Source organism: Carcharhinus amblyrhynchos, chromosome 18 (genome assembly GCF_965287045.1).
Source record: "Carcharhinus amblyrhynchos chromosome 18, sCarAmb.v2.hapA, whole genome shotgun sequence".
NCBI lineage: Eukaryota > Metazoa > Chordata > Chondrichthyes > Carcharhiniformes > Carcharhinidae > Carcharhinus > Carcharhinus amblyrhynchos.
In genome coordinates, this window is record NC_137341.1 from 13,535,143 (window position 1) to 13,562,156 (window position 27,014).

General features: G+C 40.1%; 1 protein-coding gene across 1 annotated transcript in view; it reads right to left on the minus strand.

The window, feature by feature from the left end:
* The window catches only part of sdk1a (sidekick cell adhesion molecule 1a), an 815,932-nt gene that overhangs the window by 22,278 nt on the left and 766,640 nt on the right, over positions 1-27,014 (minus strand). Inside the window, exons 35-39 of the mRNA XM_080206403.1 lie at positions 23,455-23,556; positions 23,237-23,352; positions 22,080-22,266; positions 5,116-5,253; positions 3,331-3,492 (exon numbers count right to left, since the gene is read on the minus strand). Of these exons, the coding sequence (XP_080062529.1) occupies positions 3,331-3,492; positions 5,116-5,253; positions 22,080-22,266; positions 23,237-23,352; positions 23,455-23,556 (705 nt within the window). The remainder of the gene's footprint in view (positions 1-3,330; positions 3,493-5,115; positions 5,254-22,079; positions 22,267-23,236; positions 23,353-23,454; positions 23,557-27,014) is intronic.

Genomic DNA, 27,014 nt, shown 5'->3' on the forward strand with positions numbered 1-27,014 from the left:
ATGGGAATCTTGAGATTGCACTAGTCAGCAATGCACTCAATGGCGTAACCATGTCAGAGATGATCCTCCACATTTGGGCTTGGGATGCTGCCAGCCCAAACAGAGAACTAACAGCTCTGGAGCCACAGCAGCCCAATGAGAAGTGAATACTTCTGACCCAGATCAGGGACAGGGAGGGGCATCTCAACATGGAAATGTCCTTGGACATGTGGATATCAAGAAAAAAGTTAAGAGAACTGAAGCTGGTAGAACACCTTGGAGCACAGGGATAGCCTCTTTGGATGATTGGCATGCAACCTTTCCTCCTCATGGCCTTGTTAATGGTGCATGGAGCTTCTAGCCCCCACATCACTGCAGAAAAGCCACCTCCACTGAGCTGTCAGCCTCTAAACATGATGAGAGGACACTCCACCAATGGTAAAATTATGCTGAGACCTCTCAGTTGTCCTTAACTGCAGCCTAACAATGTTAACTCGGAGTCTATGTCTTTTCTATGCCTTTCAGCTTTGACAAGGGTCATTTGGACTCAAAACGTTAGCTCTTTTCTCCCCTTGCAGATGCTGTCAGACCTGCTGAGATTTTTCAGCGTTTTCTCTTTTGGTTTCAAATACCAGCATCTGCAGTAATTGGCTTTTATTAATTAATGTTAACTCGTTATCTGCTTCTACGGAGCAGACAACCAATCCTAATCCCAGCACATTCTCGGGAAAGCTCCTCAATGGTGGGACTACATTGAGGAGACGTTCCAATGTGGCATCCCTTATTTCCCCATTCATCCACTGTCCACAATCATGTGGCTGGGAAAATTGAGTCCGATGCATTTGGGGGATATCAGTGAAATAACAAAATGAGTGGAAAATGAGATAAACGATTTAAACCTCATCTTAACACCTGTATTTACTGAAACAATATTTTCCAAAGTAACCGACAAACATTATAATCATTTTGTCAATTAACTGATCATCAATTTGCAGCAAATGCACAGCGAGTTTGAATTGAATGGACATTTATGTTGGTGCTTAAAGTGGAGAGATCTAATGAATGCACAGAATGCAATTGGGATTTCAGGATTACTATGGAACGCTCTGGTCAAGTACAGCAATTTATGCATAATTACTAGTTTCACACTACAGGCTCCCTTTGGATTGCAGCCATTGATGCTGAAGTGAATGATTATCTGGTTTGCTGAATCTGAAATCAATTGCTTCAGCTACAATAGGCTGGATTTAATGAAGGAGACAGCGCTGTCACCAGCCAGCTGGAGAGCTGGCAGGAGCCCTATGTCACCTCCTTTGGGGAAGGCCTGTCGCTTTAAGTGCCATTCAGGCACTTAATTGGGTAGCAGGGTGCCTTTCCAGGGAACAAGGACCCCAGAGTTGATGTTCTGCCTGTTGAGAGCTGCTAATCAGAGGCAGTAAAATCAAGGAGGCGCAAGCAAATTGCAGTACAACACCCACCTGAGGCCTAGTATTGATGTCGACCACAGGCAGGTGATGGCAGGAGGATGTCAGAGATAAGAGTAGGATTTAGCAGCAAGAACAGGGGTAGCTCCGAGCCAACCCCCCTCTCTTCCCGGTGCTGGGTTCCTCAATCAGGCACTGACTGCCTTTGAACAAGGGAACCCACGCCCACCCCAACTGGAGCTCACAGGCAATCAAGCACAGATATTGCTCCCTGCATGGTGAGATCCCTACCCACTGCTGGGTTAATACCAGCTGCAATGGAATGGATCTTTAAGTGGGTCCACTAGTCTTTTCACCCACCACCCTTCTCCGGATGCTTGCTCCTGTATTCTTTCTTCTGTTGCTTGTCGGTGGTCTCCTGATTTTCAGAACTTCTCACATAATCGACAAGCAGTCAACTACAGAGGACCTAACTGCTATAACAGGGAGACAGTGCTGTAATGATATTGACACGGTACTAGTAATCCATTAATGCCATGTAGATCCAGGTTCGATTCTCACTACAGCAATGGTGAAATTTGAATTTAATAAAAACCTGGAATTGAAAGTCTAATGACTGTGAAACCATTATTGATTGTCGTAAAAACCCATCTGGTTCAGTAATGTCCTTTAGGGAAGGAAATCTGCCACCCTTCTTGTGACTCCAAAGCTATAGCAATGTGGTTGACTCTTAAATGGCAAGTCACTCACTTCAAGGACAATTAAGGATGGGTAAGAAATGCTAGCCCAGTCAATGATACCTACATTCCCTGAATTAATAGAAAAAAGACCATAAATTTTTATAAATGATACATGGTCTGATATCATGTAATCAAACCGCCAGGAAGAATTACATTAATAAAGCAATTTACTACCATCCCTAACATTGATTGATAGTTGGTGTAAACAAGATGCAAGCAGCACTCAGGAAGATGAAATGCTATGGCATAATTTGTCCAAACAAATATTGTTTTAATTGCAATTGTTACACAATAATATTTTTGTAATTGATCTTGTTGCTACTGATTTCTTTTGGTGAATGAAAACGATCATTTTTTAAACCACTCCCAGAAAAAGCAGGAGATGATTGGGCTAAGGGGTTTAAAATGTTGTAATCAAGAAATCCATCCCCAGCAAGTACCCACCATTTAAATGATGGCAGATTATGTAGCGTGCAAGTCTCCTGTCTTGGAAGTGGAATACTTGGTAATATTTAAATCAAGTTCCAACAGTGCAGTTTGTAGCTTGAATGAAACAATTGCCGGAGTTGAAGAAACCTAGCAGTGAAATGGAACCAAGAGCAACTGGCTCCAGCAGACATGGGCATTTTAGAACACTGTGGGCCAGACTTGCTCCTCAAGCAAACCTTTGAACTCTTTTTTTCCATGTGTGTCTACCCTTACCGCCACAAGTGAATGACTACTGTCTCAGCTCCAACTAATTCCTGATCTCTGGCCTGCCCTGCATTACTTGATGTTTCCCTCAAACACAAGCCTATCCCATGATCTAATCGCCAACCCAACTCCAGATCACTGGCCTGCCCCACAATAGACTGACAACAAAAACCCCTAGCCCCACGATTGTCAAACCCCCACTAGCCACACCCACACCCCCCTCCAAGTCTTTGATGTCTTCTGATTGTGGTGAACCATCACAGCAGTTGCCCCTTGCCAGCGGCGTGCCTGCCTGGTTGCTGGCCAGGCTGCTCATTGGACTAGCTGGCTGACAGGCAGGAAATGGAAGACAATTATAATGAAGTCCTCCTCCAAAATTGCTAGGATATCTGCATCCCTGTGACACCCCACATCCACCTCCTCAACAAACATATCAGGACTTGAGTTAATCTAGTAACATCGACATCCAGAATAACACAATTTGTGAGCCTTACCTTCCTCAGGTCCCGGTGTAACATTAGCCTTTATCTCAGGCCCAAAGGTGTAGGTTTTGGCTTGGACATGAAAACAATAAGGGACCCCCTTAAACAAGTCCCGAACCTTCAACCAACGTTGATTGTTGCCTCGAAGATCAACTGTCACCACTTTACTCACACCTAAAATATAGAAAATAAATGAATCAAAAGAATACCAAAATTGGTACACAATGTCATATGTCAGAACCAGATAAAAATGAAACAATTTGGCAACAGGCCAATTTGAGTTTGATGCTTAGGGTTGCATTGCCTCATGAAAGATTAATTAGAAACTCACCAGGGGTAATTTAAATTCTGTTCACAAATTTAAAACAGACCAATGGAAATAGATGGGGAGATAGAACCTCCACAGTACAGAAGGAGGCCATTCAGCCCATTGAGACTGTAACAACAATAATCCCACCCAGGCCCTACCTTGTAACTTCACATATTTATCCTGCTAATCCCTCTAATCTACGCATTCTGGGATACTAAGGATAATTTAGCACGGCCAAGCAACCTAGCCTGCACATCTTTCGACTGAGAGAGAAAACCCACGCAGACGGGGAAAATGTGCAAACTCCACACAGATAGTGACCTGAGCAAGGAATCAAACCCGGGTCCCTGGCACTGTGAGGCAACAGTGCTAACCACTGTGCCACCCATAAAAGGAGGCCATTCAGCCCAATAACAATTCCACCCAGAACCTATCCCTGTAACCACACCCATTTACCGTGATAATGATCCTGAGGCTAATGGTCAATTTAGTACAGTCAGTGCACCTAATTTGCACATCTTTGTGACTGTAGGAGGAAACTGGAGCACCAGGAGGAACCCACGCAGACATGGGGAGCATGTGCAAACTCTGCATAGGAGGACACCCAAGCTGGGAATTGAACCTGGATCCCTGGCACTGTGAGGCAGCAGTGCTAACGGTCTACCACCATGCTGCTCAACTCATATTGGGGTTCCAGGGGAAAATACGTAAAATGGGTTGTTAATTTGCTAATATCTGTTTTACATTATTGTACAAAGTTAAAATTACACTCAGGTCTGGATTTTTTTCTCATTGGGCACACTGGCCTGAGAAGCCGATGTGAAATACGTTTCTGGTTGCAGTTGGCTCTGGAGTGCAATTTCATGTTGGCTGACCAATGAATGACCATCTAGTGTGAAATGTGCGCTGTGAAAGGCTGAGGGATATCGGTGAAGACGGGAAGAGGATAGACACCAAGAAGATGGAGAGTGCAGGCTGACATTTCTAATGCGCTCCCTCTTCAGGGGGACAGCTCTGCAGAGTTGTCACAGATCATCTGCTGACCTGCGAAAAATGTTGATGTTAAAATGAGTATCTAGGCAGCACAATCACGCACAGACCTCAGTCCCTAGATACACCTGTTAATTTTATTTCAGCCCTGATGTTTCATCCAGCCCTGGATCCAGTTTGCAGCTAAAATATAAAGACTGTCTGACCAATTGGCCCGCTTGTTAAACATAAAGGCAGATGGGCCACATACAATTGTGTTTAATCGGCCCTTCTATGGGATAAGTTGCCTGCTTGATTGTCGATGGGCTTACTTCCAACTCTCATGTGTGCACGTTGACTGAAATATTATGTTAGTGTGCAATGATGTTGGGTCATGTGCCCGCTCAAGCCCATGGCCTTGCTTCTTTTGGAAAAAATTATCAAGCGGATTCCTACACAGCAGAGAAACAGGTTATTCTATTGAACACTCTATCCAACTTTTATAGTAAATACTACACCTTGTACTGATTCCAGTGGCTCATAAACCAATCTGTATCCCTCGAGAACTCCATTAGGCATAGTTGGCTCTCCCCAGAACACTTTCAAGGTAGTGGTAGTAACTTCTGAAAATGTGATATAACTGGGAGCACTTGGAGCTGGTGAATCAGCAAAAAGAAAAAGATGAAAATATATTATAATGCAGCAGTTTCAATTTTATACAGTCACTGGTCAATTTTAATTAGAATTCTCCATCTCAACGTTATAAGTTTGAACATTACAGGAAATATACCCATTAAACAGGTAAATGGAGGCAAATGCATTTCCCATGATGTGAGCACTGCAACCAGCTCAGATGCTCTCCTCCTGTAGAAACATACATTTCACTCTGTGGTGAAGGTTTTCCTTGGTATGTAAATTAAAATTTGCCGCAGGGTCTGTTACAGGCTGTGTAAATATGATTGCCAAATACAAATTAGTTATGTTAAAGACTCACAATTATTAAAGAATTATGCAGGAAAACTCTGATAGAAGAATGCATTTGTAAGTGAGAAGTGAAATTGGCTAAAAACTGGTTCCGTCTGTTTAGATTGTTAGCTGATTGGAATTGGTCCAGAGGTGACTACTCTGAATAATCCCGATGACTGTGCCAATGTAGTTTTTAATCAGAGGTTTCCTGAATAATTCTTTAACAACTGTCTCTGGTATAACCAGTTCATCATAACACATTACATTAGGCATCTGTAGCAAAGTCTGCAGCAAATTTTCATTTACAAGCCAAGATAAATTCTCACCACAGAATGAAGTGTATGTTCCTACAGGAGGAAAGAATCTGTTCCAGCTGCAATGCATACATCATGGGAGACAGATCCAATGTTTGTGCCAAAGGCAGAGTCAATACCATCTGCTTAAAGATTTTGGTTAGTTGCTCTGCTGGTTTTAATGTCAGGTGGCACAGTAACAATTAAGGAACCATGACTTGAGCAGATTCATAAAATATTATGTTGCTCTCAGCGACTACATTGGCTTTCTTCAAATTGCACCATTTCCAACAATCATTTTACAATATTGATTGATGGAGGGGAGCACAAAGCGAATGACGGTTATTTGTCTTCTGAATTATTCCTGCTTTCCCTATCGATGACAGCAAATTCTTGTTTAACATGAAAATCAAACAAATAAACACAAATGTAAGTTTCCTCCTACTGAGGTGAAACACTTTTATCGGTGCCTAATAACAAGTAAATTGAAACAGGCATTACAAAGGATTATGAACCAAGATTAAACATGCTCCTTGCAACGATTCCCACTGCTTCTTGCTCATTTTCAGCAAAAGAAAACCCTCCCAGCCTTGCAACCAATAGTACATGCTGCATTAATTTAGTGTTGGATTAAATGTCTTTGTATCATCAAGTGGCTGAAATGAAAAATGTAAGAGGATATATGAGTCAATGCAAAAAATTGTTACATAGCCAGCCAGTATCAAGAGTACATCACAAATGGGTGGGCAACTAAAACTGCAATCGTGAATTTAAGATAAAACAACCATAAGTGGTGTAATATTTTTATATTGATGTGGGCTTGTTTTTTTCTTTGGTTTTGTAGAAAGAATGATGAACTGTTTAGATCTAACATTTCCCTTGCACGTGGACTGTTAACTCTCGCCTGTGAACTTATTTTCTTCGTGAAAACAGAAAAAACACAAATTTGTTTCTATGTTTATTTAACATTTCTTCACCTTTGTGCATTGTTTTTCAGTGAAGCAAAATAATCGAGAAAACTGGAGGATCATAATCACAACTGGTCCAGTCCTGTAGAGACTGACTGTGAGCTGAATGATTATATTGTTCAGTCAATTTGTTGGGAGTTTTCATTCACTTGCTCAAGAGTCAGGTGGAAATTTCGTATAGGAATTTTAAACTGTGGCTATCTTCATCAGCAATTAAATAAACTGGGATGAGTTCTTTATCATGAAAACAGATAATTCATTCTATGCTGATATTTTTAACAAATGTATTTAATTTTGTTGAATAATCTTCTGCAAACATTTAACCAAAAGTCCCAAACACAGATCAGATTTTTGTAACAGCATATCAACTCTAAAATGTTTGCATCTTCAAATCACTGATCCTACATTAAAGGATGTAATAGAATAATAAGACCATAAGACATAGGAGCAGAATTGGGCCACTCAACTCTGCCATTCAATCATGGCTGATATTTTTCTCATCCCCATTCTCCAACGTTTTTCCCATAACTCCTGATCCCCTTATTAATCAAGAACCTATCTATCCCTGTCTTAAAAACACTCAATGACCTGCCTCCAAAGCCTTCTGTGGCAAAGTGTTCCACAGGTTCACCACTCTCTGGCTGAAGAAATTCCTCATCTCTGTTTTAAAGCATCGTTCCTTTGTGCCTTCTGGTTCTAGCTTTTCTTACTAATGGAAATATCCTCTTCACATCCACTCTATCCAGGCCTTGCAATATCCTGTAAGTTTTAGTGAGATCCCCCCTCATCCTTCTAAACTCCAATGAATACAGACCCAAAGTCCTCAACTGTTCCTGATATGACAAGTTCTGCATTCCAGGGAACATTCTTGTGAACCTCCTCTGGACCCTTTCCAAGGCCAGTCCATCCTTCCTGAGATACAGCACCCAAAACTGTTCACAATACTCCAAATGGGGTCTGACCAGAGCCTTATACAACCTCAGAAGTACATTCCTGCCCTTGTATTCTAGCCCTCTCGACATGAACGCGAACATCGCATTCGCCTTTCCAACTGCCGACTGAACCTGCACATGAATCTTAAGAGAATCTTGAACAAGGATTCCCAAGTCACTTTGTGTTTCTGATTTTCTAAGCATTTCCCTATTTTAGAAAAAATCTATGCCTCCATTTCTCCTTCCAAAGTACATAATTTCTTCTGAGTTTTCATCATAATTTTATTACATTAAATTATTAATTGTTACATTAAAACATTCAACCTTCATTATAGTTATCCAGCTATTGATGCCCTTTTTATATATTGTTTCACTAAATTTAAATTCATGGAACTGATTCATTATTGACAACTAACTAATTAGAAAATAGAATAATGCGGCCTTGGAATCTTAACTGTCACAATATAGGCTCGTATGTTTCGATGAGAATGCAACAATTAGTAAACCGAATGCATATATTTGTGAATCGCAATGAGGAAAAAATAACTTGAACCTGGCTGTTACAAGAATACCAAAAATATTTAATTTTTATTTGTTTCCCATGTATTATTCCCCATGATTCATAGATACTTTTACATTGAGAACATGTCCATGAGGCATTCTTCAATACAGAAGGCCAGATTTATAGCACTCTTAATTGCCATGATTTAACAACAGTGCCATTATCATTATATCATGCATTTACCTGGATGGTAGAATAGTCTTTACTTATCCAGCAGTTTGATATTCCTACCTGCATAATTCTAAGGATGCAGGGGGGCCACACTTTTGTGGATCTTGTGAACTGCTATTGGATATAACATCTGCTGCACATTCTTCGCAAACATAGGGCATCATATCCACTTGCCCGGACATGAGCCTATTGTTTGATTATTCTACTTCTAACTATGCAATAGACACAATAAATAGCAACATCAGGCTATAAATTACTCTTGTAGAAATGCAATTAGTTCTAAGAGAGCATTTAGGTTATCCCAGCAGAGAGAAAAGTAATACATCAGTCCTAGACACTTGAACTCTATTACTACAAACTGGCAGGCAATTATAATTCCTTCTTTAGCTATGTTGTTAGAAATATAATTAGCTTGTTTTTATACTCATCACAACTACTATTTGAAAAGTCACTGTGTAAACTGGGGAGGGTCCTGATTTCTCAAATATATGGGTGCCCTATTAGAAACTAGCCTGCAACAAGGTTGTAACAGATCAGGAAATGAAATGGTTGGAGTGAGGCATGTACGTCTCAGATCTGTGCTGTTGTCCCCATTGTGACTCTGGGATCATATTTCAAACTGAAGCGTTGACAGCCCTCCCCTATCCTACTTAAATGGTCATATTTCACATCTGGCCTTTAACATTGTCAGCCAAGTATGCCAGTTATCCCAACCATTCCCAAAGATATACACTTTCTATCAGGGGATGTTAGATATTGATTAGGACTTAATTTTTCTTTCAATGCAGGGTACTACTCTAACTGTAGTACTTTGGCAATTGTTGTCTAAGATCAGTTAACTTAGCAGAGACTGGTGAATGAATTTGAAACCTTCCTAACTATATTGTTAAATGGATCACAAGCTAAATGGTGAAAAATGAAATTAGATACCAATCTTTCTTTCATAACAGGTTTATTTACAGATTGCATTGTTACATATGTCTGTCTTTGTTTCGATCTTCACGGAGGAGGACGTGAATAGTTTGTCGGGTGTTAGCGATGGAAAGATGGTAGGAGTGGAGGGCCTGAATGACATTATTGTTACTAGAGAGGCAGTGCTCGACAGACTGAAGGGACTGATTGTGGACAAGTCCCCAGGACCGGATGGAATGCATCCAAGGGTTCTGAAAGAAATGGCGGAGGTGATAGTGGATGCCTTGATGATTATTTTCCAAACGTCGCTGGATTCCGGGGAAGCGCCGGAAGATTGGAAAACGGCTAATGTTACGCCGTTGTTTAAGAAGGGTGGCAGGCAAAAGGCAGGAAATTATAGGCCGGTTAGTTTAACGTCTGTTGTAGGTAAAATGTCAGAATCCGTGATCAAGGAGAAAATAGCGAGGCACCTTGAGGAGAATTGTTTGGTAGAGCAGACGCAGCACGGTTTCGTTAAGGGGAAGTCATGTCTGACGAATTTATTGGAGTTCTATGAGGATGTGTCTAGGGCGGTGGATAAAGGAGAGCCGGTGGATGTGGTGTTTCTTGATTTTCAGAAGGCGTTTAATAAGGTGCCGCACAAGAGGTTATTACAGAAGGTCAGGGGGCATGGAGTTGGGGGTAGGGTGTTAGCGTGGATAGGGGACTGGCTGTCAAATAGGAGGCAGAGAGTGGGGGTCAATGGGTGCTATTCAGATTGGCGGTTGGTGACTCGTGGAGTGCCCCAGGGGTCGGTGCTGGGGCCTCAGCTATTTACCATTTATATAGATGATCTGGAGGAGGGAACTGAGTGTATGATGTCGAAATTTGCTGATGACACCAAGATTGGTGGAACGGCAAATTGTGCGGAGGGTGTGGAGAGTCTGCAGAAGGATCTAGATAGGCTGGGCGAATGGGCCAGGAACTGGCAAATGGAATTTAATGTTGGCAAGTGTGAAGTTGTCCAATTTGGTAGGAATAATGGTAGGAAGGACTATTACTTACATGGCGAAAAACTGCAGCATGCGATGGTGCAGAGGGACCTTGGGGTCCTTGTGCATGAGTCGCAAAAACCCAGCCTGCAGGTGCAGCAGGTGGTCAGGAAGGCAAATGGGATGCTGGCCTTCATAGCGAGGGGGATTGAATATAAAAGTAGGGAGGTCTTGCTGCAACTGTACAGGGCACTGGTGAGGCCGCAGCTGGAGTACTGTGTGCAGTTTTGGTCGCCGCACTTACGCAAGGATATTTTGGCCTTGGAGGGAGTGCAGAGGAGGTTTACTAGGCTGATACCGGAGTTGAGGGGGTTGAACTATGAGGAGAGGCTGAATAAACTAGACTTGCACTTGTTAGAGTTTAGAAGAATGAGGGGAGATCTCATTGAGACATATAAGATGATGAATGGGATGGATAGGATAGAGGTGGAGAGGCTCTTCCTGCTCAGAAAGGACAGTAGGACTAGAGGGCACAGCCTCAAGATAAAGGGGGGGGCGCGGTTTAGAACGGAGTTGAGGAGGAACTTCTTCACTCAAAGGGTGGTGAATCTCTGGAATTCTCTGCCCGTTGAAGTGGTGGAGGCTACCTCGCTAAATTTATTTAAGACGTGGGTTGATAGGTTTTTGATAGGCAAGGGGATTAAGGGTTATGGGGAGAGGGCGGGAAAGTGGAACTGAGTCACGACAGATCAGCAATGATCTTATTGAATGGCAGGGCAGGCTCGAAGGGCTAGATGGCCTACTCCTGCTCCTATTTCTTATGTTCTTATGTCTTCTGTCAACTAGCCGTCATGTCCTAGTCTTTATTTATGTGTTCCAGGTTTGTAATTAAACAATGTTCTTCACACATACATCTTAACAATATACATAACATTTACAGAGTCCCCTTTAAACAAAAAATTAATGACATACGTAATTGCAAAACAAATTAAAGAACAACATGATTTTCCACATTTCATAAAACCCATCATAACGCAGGAAATCAATCTTCTAGAACCTCCAACAATTTCTTCAAATGATCATTATTTTTGGAAAGCAGTCCAACAATTGGCAGATCCATTTTATCTTGTTATGGCCAGCGCCAGGTTAGGTTCTCCAAAAGTTGCTAATCTGGACATGATCCCTCAATTGATCACTATCTGGCTGGGATACTCCCAAAATTGTTACAAACCTGGTGAGGGGAGATGACTGGCTCTAGTATCTTACTCAACCAACCCTCTTGCTGGTCGTAACAAGGTTTAATCTAACAAAGTTCACTTTCTCTTGGATAGCTTTTCCAGACCCAAAGGTTATGTTTAAAAAGGAGCCAACTTACTAATTAGACTTTGAGTTAAGAGAGTGAATTTATTAACTGCTAAAAAGGTAAGTACAGAAGTGGTAAAACACATTAATCTACATCCATATGGATTAGAACTAAGAATTAAGTCCAACAGTAAGTAAATATAAATAAAAGTTATATGGAACAGTCCTTGATTTGTAAAGAGGAGCTGATGACTTGAGGCTGTTATGAATTGATTCCAGCATTGCTGACTTCTGCAGGTGAGTAGTTGATTCTTTGATCCAGATGTTCTGTAGCTTGGTGTAGAAACCTCAATTCATTTTTTCCAGCTCCAGTCCTTTTTTGCTGGCTGGTTGACTTCCACAGTCAGAGAGGAAGTTTTATATATTCCTACAGAAGATGGCTGTTTTTGCAGGGATCCTGCTGTATCACATTTTTTGTGTGCATAAACTTCCAGTTGCTTTTCCTCATAGCAGACACACAAACAGACTATGAAGACAAACACAGGAAGCTCCACAGACAGCCATGCAACCAAGCTTTTAACCGCCTTCTTGTGTGTTCCAACCTGGAATCCATTAATCTGTCCAGGAAAACAATTACACCCAGGGTTTTTGTCATATGGCCATGGGAGATCACCAAAAGATCTCCCTGTGGGCCTCGTTGAACACAAGTTCCTCTATTAAGCGAGTGGAGGCTTGCCCATTAAGGAAGGAGTAGAGTGGGTTTAAAACCAACTGACACCAGTCAGGCTGGCAGCTGGAAGACTTCAGGGCTGACCCGTATACTGTAGCTGCTGAATGGCACTTTGAGCACATTGTAAATAAAAGATGATGGTGACGGAAGATTGGCCTCAGTAAGATTATTACAGGCTTTTAGATGGGATAGCCATTAAGTTCCTTTGCTTTAACAGGAGATGGTAATCAGTCCTTCAGTGCTTTTAGAAGTACTTGGTCTGGAAACATGGGAGGGGTTCTGTTGTCCCTCAGAGCAACACCCTGCAGCCATTCCTGTCAATGGCTTAACTGTACACTCTCAATCATTGGTGTTTGCGTCCATTTTAAAATATAAAACTCAAGCCTTTTTAAATTCCAGTATTTCTATATATAATTCAATGTTTTCCACAGCTCTGACAAAGGGTCATGTAGACTTGAAATGTTGGCTCTTTTCTTTCCCCACAGATGCTGTCAGACCTGCTGAGATTTTCCAGCTTTTTCTATTTTTGTTCCATGTTTTGTTTCTCCATTATCATAACAATCCTAGAGATCTCTTTTCTCTCTAGCATTCCTTTGACGCTGGAAGGTCAACCAATCTCAGTTAGTGTTACTACTGGACTGGAACATCCCAGAATGGAACCCTGGTTCAAAAGACATTTTACTTTTCCAAGAAAACATGGAGGAACAGAGTCACAGGACCACCAACAGGAAAAAAAACATTTATTAAAAATGAAAAGTTTGATTTTCATACAATATGCCGTCACTCCCATGTATCTTCACAAAGGTACACAGATTTCAAGGACAACACCCACTCTGAAAGTCACTCAATCGAGCTCCTGTGGATTTCTCCTCAAGTTCCCCCAGATGATTGTCAGGTGGGTATTTCCAAACTCCATCCTCAAAAAGGCACACTTTAAAATGTTCTTTCAAACAATGCCTTCCCTCAGCTGTTTTCATTAAGGATCCACCTCCAGGTTTCCAACTCTCCTTTCAGTATTTCCTGCGTCTTCAATTGCCACAACATCCAAAGTTCTACACAAATACCCAGGTACTCAGTCCCCAATAAAATACTGTAATTTCCAAAGGCTGGAAGTAAGGATACCAAACTTATGATTGCTTTCCTCTAGCCAATTTCAACCAACCTACACTTCCAGCTCTGTCTTTAGGTTCAGTGACCAATATCCTGTTCTAACAGCAGTTTCTTTAACTTCAAACTTCCCTGAAACTTCTAATTTTTAGAACGCCCACCTCCCACCCCCACCAAACGCTTCAATAAGCTTTATGCATTCATCATTAACCATCCCTATATCCTTTTGTAGGATCTATAACAAATAGGGGTTAGCAAATTGTCCATGTAACTTTATGACTATTTGCTTTTTTTCTCAAACTCCGATCGTATGATCTCATTTTGATGCAGAATAACTGGTTTTGTTAAAGGGATAAAAGAATATCCCGATGGGATAAATTACAAATCCATTGCCATTCCAAAGATTATTGCTTTGTCATGTTCATTTGTTCTTTTTCAAGGTCAGCAGCAAAGGTTATCTCACCAGGTACTAAATCTGTACCAATTCCCTAACATTTACTCAATCCTTGTTGCCGATGAATCTAAATAATATTTTAACCAATCCACACACCATCAAAGTACGACCACTATCCAAAACAGTCCAATTAATCCGTGACCAGAACGCTCATTAGCAGGTTGATGCTTCTTCCCTCAGACTGATTAATATTATCACTTACTTTGGTATAAAGGGTTAATTTTAAATATGTAAGTATACAGTCTACATCGTCAGTGATGTAAGATCACATGATAACAGAGCATAGAGAGACTGAGATCCTCATGGAGCATCGTGCAGAGACTATCTTGTAAATAGTTAGCATAAAGTTAAATACAAGATAGAATTTGCTAACAGTATTGTATCCAGCCTTTTCTGTAAGTCTAGGATTAGGATGACCACACACCAGACAAAAGGCAACTCCAACAGATGGTAGCAATGGTTAACTACGATGAAAGGAGCAACGAGCGAAGAGTCCAGTAACCGGCAGAAAAAGCAAGGGAATCTACTTCAGGCCAAGAACAGCACGTGAAAATGTCCAACTGTACTCCAGACAAAGCACAGAAAAAGGAAGAGATGGAAAAAGTCCTATCTCTACCAGATTCCTTCGACGAAGTGGAGCTCCTGGATCAAGCCGAAAAGTGGCAGAACTTATATCAGAGGTTTATTAGGTACAGGACAGCATCAGGACTAGCAAAGAGCAAATAAGTACCTTACTATACGCCATCAGAAGTAGAGCAGATGAGGTTATGGTCTGACAGAGCATAAACAAAGACATGGCACTGAATGCAAAAGTCATTAAAAACACCATTACAGAGCGAGCAAAATTTAATAGGTGCATCCAAAGACCAGCAGAGAGTGTAGATTCCTTTAGTAATGAGCTATATTGATTAGTTGATGATTGTGAATATGGTGCCCTGAAAGATGAAGTGATTAGAAAATGCATTGTCTGCACACTCTGACATTTTGCAATCGAAGGAAGACTTGACCTTATCGAAAGGAGTACAAATAGTGAGGCAGAGAGAGAAAAGAAAGCAAAACAACAGTTTCACTTGAAGTGAGAAAAAAGCTTGTGGAGAAAGCAAGCTGACAGGAGTCCAGTTTACAGCACAAAAAAATTGCAGCACCCCCAATCCCTAATTGCCATTATTTAGCGTTCTCATTATCATGGGAAAAGCTGCACCGGCACAGCAAATGCCACACCAATAATGTGAAGTGTCATCCCTGTAAGAAGAGAGGCCACTTTAAATCAGTTTACTACAGCAAACAGCTTTTGATGAAATAATTAATGCAGGAACAGCCAAAATCATGTACCATCCAGGAAGTTGAAGACATTCAAGATGATAAGAAATCAATAAGAACCATTCTTGGAAGAAGTCAGGGGATCAAATGGAAATGGTTTGCGGACACTATGGTCAAAGGATATAAAACAAGCTTCAAGTTGAACAATGAAGCATGAGTTTCAATTCTTGCAGTGACAGGAAAGTGATTAAAACCAGAGATACTTCAGCCTTCGACCATAAGACTCCATGATCCAGCAGATATTCAGCTGAAAGTCAAGGGACAGTTGACTGTAAAACTCCAATATAAGGAAAGAGAAATGACAGAAAACTTGTATGTAATTCACAATCAAGAACACTCATTGTTTAGCTGGAAAGATTTATGACTTCTCTTTAAAGGAGATGAATTGGAAAACCTAGAGGAAACCAGACAGAAGAACAGGTGAAGGAACCAAGTGAATATGTGCGGGGCAAGCGGCAAATAACAGCAGATGCATTATCACACATTCCTGTTGGAGAGCCTGAACTACGAACAAAAATCATACTGAGAAGGTAAAATCATATTCATTTATAACATAATTCTTACCAGCAACCATATGGAAACTAACTGAAATATGTCACGCACAGAAAACAGATGGGAAATGTGTAAAATCAGAAAATGTATAAAATCAGAGAATGTGTTCCTAAGGATAATCTAAAACAGTACTGTGAACAATGTGGACATCTCAGTTTTATAGACTAGAGTCCTCAGACTTGAAATCCTTCAAAGAATATACCAGTTGTGATGGGCATTAAATTCTGTTTGGTGGCAAAGGATTTCAAAATCACCAGGGGACACGATTTTGACTGCATCATCTGTGCAATCCATCAATAAGGGGAGGAATCTTTGATGGTATCATCATTGTCGCCCAGTCTATCGGAATGTCTTGGAATCGATTTATTCGAGCTCAAGAAGAAAGCATTCCGCAGAGCTGTTGAGTTTCAGATGGAGTAAAGTTGAACATCTTCACGGAACAGGCTCAGAAGCCATCATCAATGCACTAAACAAACTCTTTGCTACACCTGACATTCCAGATCTCGTAATTTCAGAATGGTCTGTAGTTTGCAAATTAAGGAATTTATAGAAGACTATGTATTTGTCCACATAAGCAATTCACCTAGTTACCCTCAAGTGAGGCCGAGAAAGAATCAAAGGTTTGTTGAAAAAGAAATGACCATCTCAACTTAGCACTGTTGAGCTACAGTTCCACACCACCAAAGGATGGATTAACTCCTTCAGAATCACCAGTGGGAAGGAAATTACACACACAATTTCCTATTTTTCAAATAAGCTAACATCATCCCTAAAAGAGAAAATGAGGAGAAAGATGAGCATCGTGCAAATCAGAGAAAAATTACCTTCAACACCACAGAGTTCTCAAAATATCAGATAAACCAAATCTGGATTAGAGACCAGACTAAAGAAGGTGAAGTACTGGAAAAGACACAAATTCTGAGATCTCATCTGGTTCAAAAAGAGAATGGGGTAGTGAGAACAGACAGAAGGACCTTCATAGATGACGACCATCAATTGACTGGACTATCATTATGATCAAGAAGACAACCCGAACAAAGAATCAATAGTCTCTGAAGACTCATAAGCCACTCCACATAGTTCAAGCGAGAACAGGCAAAAACTTATCCAATGCAACCTCAAAGAAAAATCCAAATGAGGTCAGAGAGATTGAGAGAAACCGCCACAATGCTGTAAACCAGAAGTGAAGGCAGAGTCTTTGTAGAGGGATGTACGTTAATGTAAATAGCATTTACTGAGTTAGAGGTTTAGAGGGAGATGTCGTGTTTAATCTGTAAACATATAGTCTGCATCATCTAATGACTGATGACTAAGTGACTAAGCACGGAGAGAGACAGCACCATGTAGAGAATACCTTGTAAATGGTCAGCATATTGTGTATTGCTTCTAGAATTATCTGTAAGCCCAAGACCATTACTACCACATACCAAACCAAAGACGGCAATAACAGATTTTAAACTTTAGAATTTTCTGTATCACAGGTCGCTTCAGGGATCCTGCTGTTGTGCTTTGGATAATTTATCCCATAATGAAAGTTTGGATCACATCTGAAACATCTATTAATAATTCCCTGGGCATTCCATGGGTTCACTTGTTTATTGTTACTACTACAATCCTGTCATCTTCTAGAGATGCCATAAATGTCTTCATCCTCATTCCTTTTGTCTATCCTCCTTTTGTTGTACTGATGCCTGTGCCCTGAATCTGAACAACCACAAAAGGCTGTATCATTGAGTCCTCCCTCCTTTATGACACTGTGGAATGTCCTATTTTGTGCCATCAAGGCTGCTGAAAATGACTACTTTCTCAGGAATGTTTTTAAAACATCATCCTTCTTTTTCTCTTTGAGAATCTAACCCCCACTAAGACTGGGAGCCTATCCATGTGCAACACCTTAGCACAGTCTGAAAATTTTAATGTGAGCGCTGAACAAGGAATAGATCACCTCTCTTTTAAATATTATCCATAAAGCTTAATAGAAATGTAATGTTACCCGGTATCCAACTGACATGCTGCTCGCTTGCAAAATACTTTGCTTCTAACTTTTTGTTAGGAAGTGACAATGCCAAGACTCGACCTTGTTTTCTCTTCAGTAAGGACGTAACCTGTGTCCATGTACTTTTCCATTCCTTTAAGTTCAGATTCAGAGATCATCGTTGGGTAATCATTCCTGACAATTATACTTGGTTTCAGCCATTCTTCACAGAAGAAATTCAGATTACAATTTTCTCTAGAAATTTTTTTTTTGATTCAAATCTTCTCCTTTAGGCAACCATTTTGTACTACCGTGTTAAATTGCCTGAGCCAGGTGGTGAATAACGAAAATAGACACCAATCCTTTTCTTGATGAGTTTATTTACAGAATGCAGCACTACATATGCCTGCCTTCTACCTACCACTCTCTCCATTTCCCAGCTGTCTCTGTTTAGAAGTCATCAAAGGAACAGGCCATATATAATCCTACAATGAAACTAGCTGGCATACAATAACATTTCAGCAAGTTATGTACAGAAGAGTAAGATGAGGATGTAAATGTTGATAACATCTGGATGTTATGAGCCTACGGATCTTAACTTTCCTTCAAAGGGAGATATGAAGCTCACGTAATATTAAGCACTTTCTCCAAATTAAGATTGAAAAGAAACAAATCAGAGAACAACTGTTCAGGTCTCATCTCATCTCCGTCAGACATATGGTATAAGGGGACTCCAAAACATGCCACAGAGTTCAGATAGTTAGGGAAAGGCAAACAATACTTCAGTAAACTGTGGAATGGTTCAATGATTAAGCAGCCTTAGGAGAATGGGAAATAGTTACAATAAATATGCTGGTTAATGCTGTTATGTATTGGAGAGTCAAACACTCAGCTTTGAATGCAAGCTCCACATGTTGAAAAGACTGTAAATGTTACAAACAATAATTGGTTTCTCAAGATATGATTCAGTAATTATTTTAGAAGTATCATGAAAAAAGCAGAAAAAAAGTCTGCCTTGTTCCTTGCAAAAAGCAGTACAAACCTACCTTAAACCTTAAGTATAGAAGTAGAGTTGGCAATGATTCATCTTCCTAATTGTCAGGTACATATCTCCTACAGATAACAATTTAGTTCTAAACTTGGCAATTAATCAACAGTATATTGTTTAGGAAGCAATTTATCACTATTGTAACAGAAGAAGAAAATAATGAAGCAGGTATTATATTAACAGCCTTGAGGTAAAGTCTAGCGCATCTCAAACGTGATAACCCCGAGACCAATTCAGCAGTGACTCTTTGATACATTGACTGAGAGATAATATCTGGATATAAAGTCTCACCTCAGCTCTGGAATGCAGGTCTTTTGTTCATGTTTGAACCAAGGCTGTAATGGGGTCAGGAACTGAGTAGCCCAGGCAGAACCCAAACTCAGCATCAGTGAGCACTTTATTGATAAGCAAGGATTGTTTAAATTGAACTGTTCATCACTTCCTTCCATCGTTTTATTGATGATTGAAAGTAGACTGATGAGGTGGTATTTAGCTGGGTTGTAAATTGTCCTGCTTGTTGTGTAGAGGACATACCTGCATAATTTTCCACATTTCCGGGCAGATGCTAGTGTTGTAGACGTACCGGAACAGCTTGGATAAGGGCATGGCAAGTTCTGGAGCACAAACCTTCCTATTGCTGGAATATTGGCAGAGTCCACAGCGCCTCATGGATGCCCTGTCCAGAGTTGCTAGATCGGTTCAAAGTCTATCCCACTTAGTGCAGTGGTAGTGTCACACAATGTGATGGAAGGTATCCTAAGTGTCAGGATAGGATTTTGTCTCCACAAGGACTGTTTGGTGGTCACTCCTACCAATACCATCATGCGTGGATGCATCTACGGCAGACTAGGTTGTTGACATTGATGACTCCAAGGCAATTCTCTCCCAACTGTAAACTGTGCTGCCACCTCTGCTGGGTTTGTCCTGCCAGTGGGACATGACTCGTAATGATGGTGTCTGAGACATTGGTATAATTCTGTCACTATGACTATGTCAGGCTGTTGCTTCCCTAGTCTTTGAGACAGCTCTCCCAATTTTGGCACAGGCCCCCAGATGTTACTGAGGAAGACTCTGTAGGGTCGATAGGACTGCATTTGTCATTGTTGTTTCTGGTGCCTAACTCGATACAGGATGGTCCAGCTGGTTTCATTCCTTTTTGTAGATTTTGTAGTGGTTGGATAGAAATGAGTGGCTTGCTGGGCCATTTCAGAAGGCATTTAAGTCACCCACATTACTGTGTGTCTGGAATCACATGTAGACCAGTCTACATAAGGACAGCAGGTTTCCTTCTCTGAAGGACATTGATGAACCAAATGGGCTTTTATGACAAGCGACACTGGTTTCAGGCTAATCATTTTAATTCAAGATTTTATATTTGAATTGAAATTCCACCACCAGCCATGGGTCCATAGAGGATTGCTCTGGGTCTCTGGATTACTAAGTCCAGTGATAATACCACAATGGCACCCACCTCCCCCAATTGATTCAACATGGTTTCCTTTTCATAAAACATGTTGACTCTGCCTGGTTGCTTTCAATTTTTCCCCAAGACAAATGTTAAGCTGACTAATCTGTAGTTTCCTGCTTTCTGTCTCCCTCCTTTTTTCAATAAAGAGGTTACATTTGCTATTATCCAATTTAATGGCATCTTTCATGAATCCAGGAAATTCTGGAAAATTAATACCAATGCAACAACTATTTCATTAGCTGCTTCTTTTAAGACCCTCGGATGAAGTCCATCTCAACTTAGGGATTTGTCAGCCCGCAGCTCCAACAGATTACTCCATAAATTTGCTTAACAAGTCCCTGACAATTGTAATTTTCCTAAGTCCTCCCTCCCTTCCATTCCTAATTTACAGCCTTTTATGGAAATTACTTTTATCCAGTATGATGAAGACCAATGTCAAATACCTGTTTAATTTATCTGCCATCTCTTACTTCTCATTGTTAACTCTCCAGATTCACTTTCTATAGGACCAACACTCACTTCAGTGATGTTTTTCTCATTTAAGTATTTATAGAAACTCTTAATTCTAATTAGCTTTCTCTTGTACCTTAATTTTTCCCTTCTTCTTAATCTCTTTCTCACTCTGTTCTTTACATTCTGTGTACTCTTCTGATCTGGCACCTGTCTTTGCACAATTATGTTTTTTCCTTCAATTTCATACTACCTATAACTTTTTTAGTTAACCACAGATGGTGACTCTTTCCCTTGAGACCTTCCCTTCTTGTTGGATTTTTTTTTGTATATTCTGAAGTACCCCTTTTAATATTTGCCACTGTATCACTATTGACCTATCCCTTATGCTCATTTGTCTATTCGCTTGAGCTAGTTCTGCTTTCATTTCCTTACAATTGCCCTTATATAAGTTTAAAATACTAGTCTTGGAACTAATCTTCTCTCCCTCCAATTGAATGTAAAATTCAATCATATTATGATCATGGCGACCCAGAGGTGCCGTAAATTTGAAGTTATCAATTAATATCTTGTTGCTTTATCTTAATTTCTTTCAGGAATCCTAACATATTTTACTTGTGATCTCCAAGCTTATGTATTGTGTAAGCTAATTTCCACATGTCCTTTTTTTCTGCGCTGCAGGAGATAGCAGGAGGAAGTAAATTCACTACTACTTTAACAAGGATGTTTCAGTATGATGCTGAAGGAAGGCATGGCATTTCTGAAAGTGGCTACATGGGCAAGATGCAGAATAATAGTTCTTCTTTCTAAAGGCAACATAATACAATGAAATATCACAGTCAAATAATGTAGGTGACATATGACGAACTGGCCAAGTGCTGCTATATTCGATTGTGCATTTACCTTATAACTCTATTGTTAACACCAGAATCAGAAGTTACTACTTTTTCCTGGGTATGGATAGACTGAGTAATCCAGCCCAACTTTATAGGTCTAGTCATGTCATTTACCAGTCATATTCAATAGACTTTCCTGAGATACTGACAGAATTCACCTGACAAGAAATTAAGTATGGCTTCCAAACTACTATGCAACTATAAAGAAGGTTTATTGCCCTATGTGTAACAATCCTGTAATCCACTGTGTAAATACCAGGGGCATAAAGACCATTTGCAGTGTTTCCATGGATTATCGGGGTACCATGGAGATTTCAATAATAACTATATTTGCATAATACGATTACTGTATATCACTTTGATAAAGGCTCTGAATATTGCATAAAGAGTAATTCATTCTCTTACCGGCCTGATGTGTCCTTCCCTCAACTGGGTCACTCTTGGGTCCATCCCCAGCAGCATTGAATGCTGACACACTGACCATATACACAGTATAGCTGGTCAGGTTTTTAAGTCTGATGGTGTTCTCTGGGAGGAAGAGGATCTTCATCTTCTGTGTTTCATTCTGGTCCTGCAGCTCCCAGTAATGAATCTGTAAATGAGTTATTCACAGTTTTTATAAAAGATGAATAATGGTAAGATGGAACAATAATAGAAGTATTCAGTATTATATGTAATACTTATAAAACATAAAGTGAAGATTCATGCTGATTCAAACATGCATCCTAAACTAGTCAATTTTTTGTCCTGCTTGATTCTTTTCTGCAGTACAAGATGCTAGTTATCCTCAGCAATTGCCCATGTGTCCATTTTTCACCTATCAGGTTAGACACAGGTTGTTTCATCATGAAGGATCAGTGCCGAGTCCTGTTGTATCCAGTACTCTAGGTGTGATCTCATCAATGCCCTATACAGTTGTTGCAGGACTTCCCGACTTTTGTACTCCATCCTCCTTACAATAAAGGCCAACATTCCATGTGTCTTTCTACTTATTTGTACCTGCATGATGACTTTTTAATGTGTCATGTAAAAGGATTAAGGATTGGGTTTTTAATGGTGTACTGTTTTTATAATTACTGAATGTCAAATTACATATGATTTTAAAATTCACATCTTTTTAAAAATAGTTCTTTTTCAAGTTTATTACATTTTAGCTTCTATCTTAATCCAATCATAGTCACCTATTTCAACACCTGAAAATTTAAATTAAAAGTGAAGGATAATCAATTAAACAGTATTGTCCACTGGCTTGATATGGATTGATTTAGCATCTAGACAACTCATGTGATCGTTAATATAGCGCCTCACTGTAGCAGCCTGGATAAAACTCTTTGGTCATTGGGGAAAATCTGATTATTACAAATGAAAATGATCAATTCTGATTTTTCCTTGTTACTGCAGAATTTGTCAGAAGTGCAAATTAACCAATTTCCACAGAACCCAAGTGTCAGAAAAGCAACTCTGGAATGTAAAGGAGCATCATTGGGGTGTTCTCTGTAAGTATAACATTGATTTTATAACACTCAGAGGGACCTCACCAAAGCCGTTAAATCTAAATTTACCTTGTAACCCTGTATCTTGCCATTCTGTGACTCTAGTGGGGGAGGATCCCATGTAATTTCCAATTGAGTTGCTGTGAGAGGATGTACTTTTACATTCTGAGGACCTTTTGTAGGAACTGGTGGGGAAACAATACAGAGATTCAGTGATGGTCAAATAAAGCAAATAAAAGGCCAAAAGAAAAGCAAAATAGTTGTCCCTCTTGCCATCATTTGCTTACCTGCTTCTCCAACATAGACCTCTTTAGGGCTGCTGGCAGGACTCTCACCCACTACATTAAAGGTTTTCATTAGGATTTCATATCTTGTATATTTCTTCAGTTCTACAGAGTAAAATAATGCAAAAACTTTGCTACATATTTCAAATAAGCATAATTATAAAATTAGCCTTGACATGTAATTGTCATGAAAGTTTTTTATCAAAGGAGAACAATGCTCTGAAAAAAGGAAATAGGAAAGTGAGAAAAATTCTTTCAGAAAAAAAAGTCACCATTTTTCTGGTGATTTCTAGTCATGTTGGATCTCCTGTCCTGAAAAGACATGTTCAGTTGATTATATGCATGAGCCTGTCTTCTTGCACACTTCACTCCGCAGTTATCACTGAGCAGAGTGAAGTGTAGCATTCTTAATGTTTCTCAACCAATCCTGTCACTCAAGCTTAACTAAATTTCAGTAGTTGCCAGTACTCCAAATCTGTCAAAGCCCTGCATATTTCTCCCATTTAAACGGTTTGTATACTTCCAAAAAAACTGCGATGTTTGCTAAATTGAGAGGCAACATTGCACAATGCACTACTTCCAACCAAGATCTGCAGTGACATATACTTACATTAAAATGTTTTGTGTTTGCGGCAGGTTATTCATAATCACATACATTTAAAATATGAAGAATGTATTTGAATATTTCTGGATTTGTACATAACATGGCATAAATATTTGTATAGATTTTTATTTGCATGTTAGGCTCAGTAATGTATACACATGTGCAAGTGTAGGAAATTTTGATATATATGCTCTTTAAGATATAGCAAAATACTAATTGTGGCATCAGTAAAAGTATAAAAGTGAAGGGCAGTTTCTCCCTCACACAAGGGGTGATCTGATAAACAGGCTGACCAAGATTCCTCATAAAAAATGTTGCTTCAGCAGGCTGACAAGAGGATTGGCAGGGGCATTGACATTGTCAGGGCATGTTGACATGCCACATCACTGTAACTGCACAGTGAAAAGCAAAGGATGTAAGAAATGGGTATGGTTGTATAATGGTTTACTGTGGGAGACGTGTTGAAAACATAATTTCCATTTAACTAAATTTAACATTTTTTTCTTCCTTTGATTTTAATGTTTACCTACCCAGTCAAATGAAAAAACAAAAAAAAACAATTAAAATAACTATCAAATCTATTTAATTATGTTTTAACATGATTTGCTTATTTCTTTGAATAGAGCTAGGCAGGTAGCTGGCTCATTGCACAGAAATAATTTTAATGGCTTGCAATGTCTGAGGAAAGAACAAAGGAGGGAAAGAATAAATATTTCAATATAATTGCACAATTAAGCTGTGAAGTTTATTACCTTGCTCTGCCTCTTTCAAAAGCAATGGGTGGAAATGAAGTTAGCTGCTAGCAACAGGAGATAAGGAAAGGAGAGAAGTAAGGGAATTAGTGTCATAGGCTCAGGACCATAGGCCTGGATTTTCACTGAGTCAGGGACATGGGGACCCTTTAAAAGGGCAGGGGGTACTGCTTTCGACATTTTGAGCCCCAATTCCCAGGTTGTCTAATTTTCTTCAAATGGTGTGGCTGGTTCCTGCCAAAGGCTTGACCCAGCACTTCCAACCTTGCCAGTTCCATCACTGAGATGTATGAGTCCTACTGATCCACAATTTTTATGGAATTGGACTAGATATTTAAAAGGTCATGGTTCACGACCCCAGAGATGCGTGCTTGAGAGGACCTTTTAAAAGGTAAGTTCATATGGTCTTCGTCATGTATCCCATGCCAGGTTATGTTCCTCATGCAATCATGTCCTCTTATGCCTCCATTCCAAGCACTCCTTCCACTCACCCCCTACAGCCCTTAACGCTAAACTAATTCCATGCCCATTAACCCACTATACATTGCATAGAATCTATGCACCCTATAGTGACAGGATGTGTAAGAATGCTTTCAGAAGTAATTCATTCATAACTTTCTACTATATTGAAAAACTCATTCCACTAGAAGGCAATGAGTGTGTCAATCATCCAGACCCTTCAAAGTATTAATAATAAAATCTCCAAGCCCTTGAAATCATTTAACTTTGTGTAAGTAAACATTGTGAAATTGACCACGGAGACCACTTGAGCTGACAATCAAGCAATGTTTTCTCTGGGATGTGCTGTTTCAACAACAGTATTGATGGTCTGAACTTTCAGCTACTTATACATAATTAGGCATGACTGACGACACTTGTTGTTGAAACACCAATGCTCCAGAAAGAAACATAAATTACTTTTAAAAGCAATTTTTAAAAAATCCTACTGTACTCATATTACTATTTGGTCTTGGATTGTTGGTGCCGCGACCGCAGTCCATGTGGTGCAGGCGCACCAACAGTGCTAATAGAAAGGGAGTTCCAGGATTATGATCCAACAGCAATGAAGCAGCAACTGCATAGATCCAAATCAGGGTGGAGTATGACTTGGAAGAGAATTTGAGAGGTTGTGGTGTTCCAATGTATTGCGGCCCTTGACTTTTAAGGCGGTTGAGCTCACTGATTTAGAAGATGCTATCAAAAGGGCCCTGCTGCTGCTGTGCATCTTGTAGATGGTTCGAACTGCTATCACTGTGCATCGGTGGTGGAGGGAGTGAATGATTCAGGTGGTGGATGTGGCGCCAATAAAGCGGGCTGCTTTGTCCTTGACAGTGTCAAACTTCTTGAGTGTTGAAGGAGCTGGACTTATCCGGGCAAATGGACAGTATTCCATCACAATCCTGACCTGTGGCTTGTAGATGGAAAAACAGTCTTTGGGGACTCAGGGGGTGGGTTACTCTCCACAGAATTCCCAGACTCTAATTTGTTCTTGCAGCCACAGTATTTATATGGCTGGTTCAGTTCAAGCTCTAGTCAATGGTAACCCCTAGGATGTTGATAATTCAGCAATGGAAATGCCACTAAATATCAAGGGGAAATAATTAGATTCTCTCTTGCTGGAGATGGCCATTGCCTGGCATTTGTGTGTCGTGAATGTCACTTGCCACTTATCAGTCCAAACCTGAATATTGTCTAGGTCTTGCTGCATATGAACATGGACCGTTTCAGTGTCTGAAGAGTCACAAATGGTGCTGAGCATTATGCAATCATATGCCAATATCTATACTTCTGACCTCTTGATAGAGGGAAGGTCATTAATGAAACAGCTGAAGATGACTGGGCCTAGGACACAACAGCTGTGGTTGTTGGAAGTCAAGCATCCCAGGACTGAGATGCTTAATCTCCAATAACCATAACTATTTTCCTTTGTGCTATGTATGACTACAACCAGTGGAGAGTTTACCCCTAGATTCCCTTTGACTTCAGTTTTGCTCAGACTCCTTGATATCAAGGGCAGTCACCCTCACCTCACAAGTTCAGCTCTTTAGTCCATGTTTAAACCAAGGTTGCAACGAGGTCAGGAGCTGAGTGTTCCCAGTGGAACTCAAACTGAGTTAGTTATTGCTGAGTCAATGCACTGGTTATTCCTGAGTAAATGGTGCTTAATAGCAGTCAATGACATCTTTGATCACCCTGCTGAAGATTGA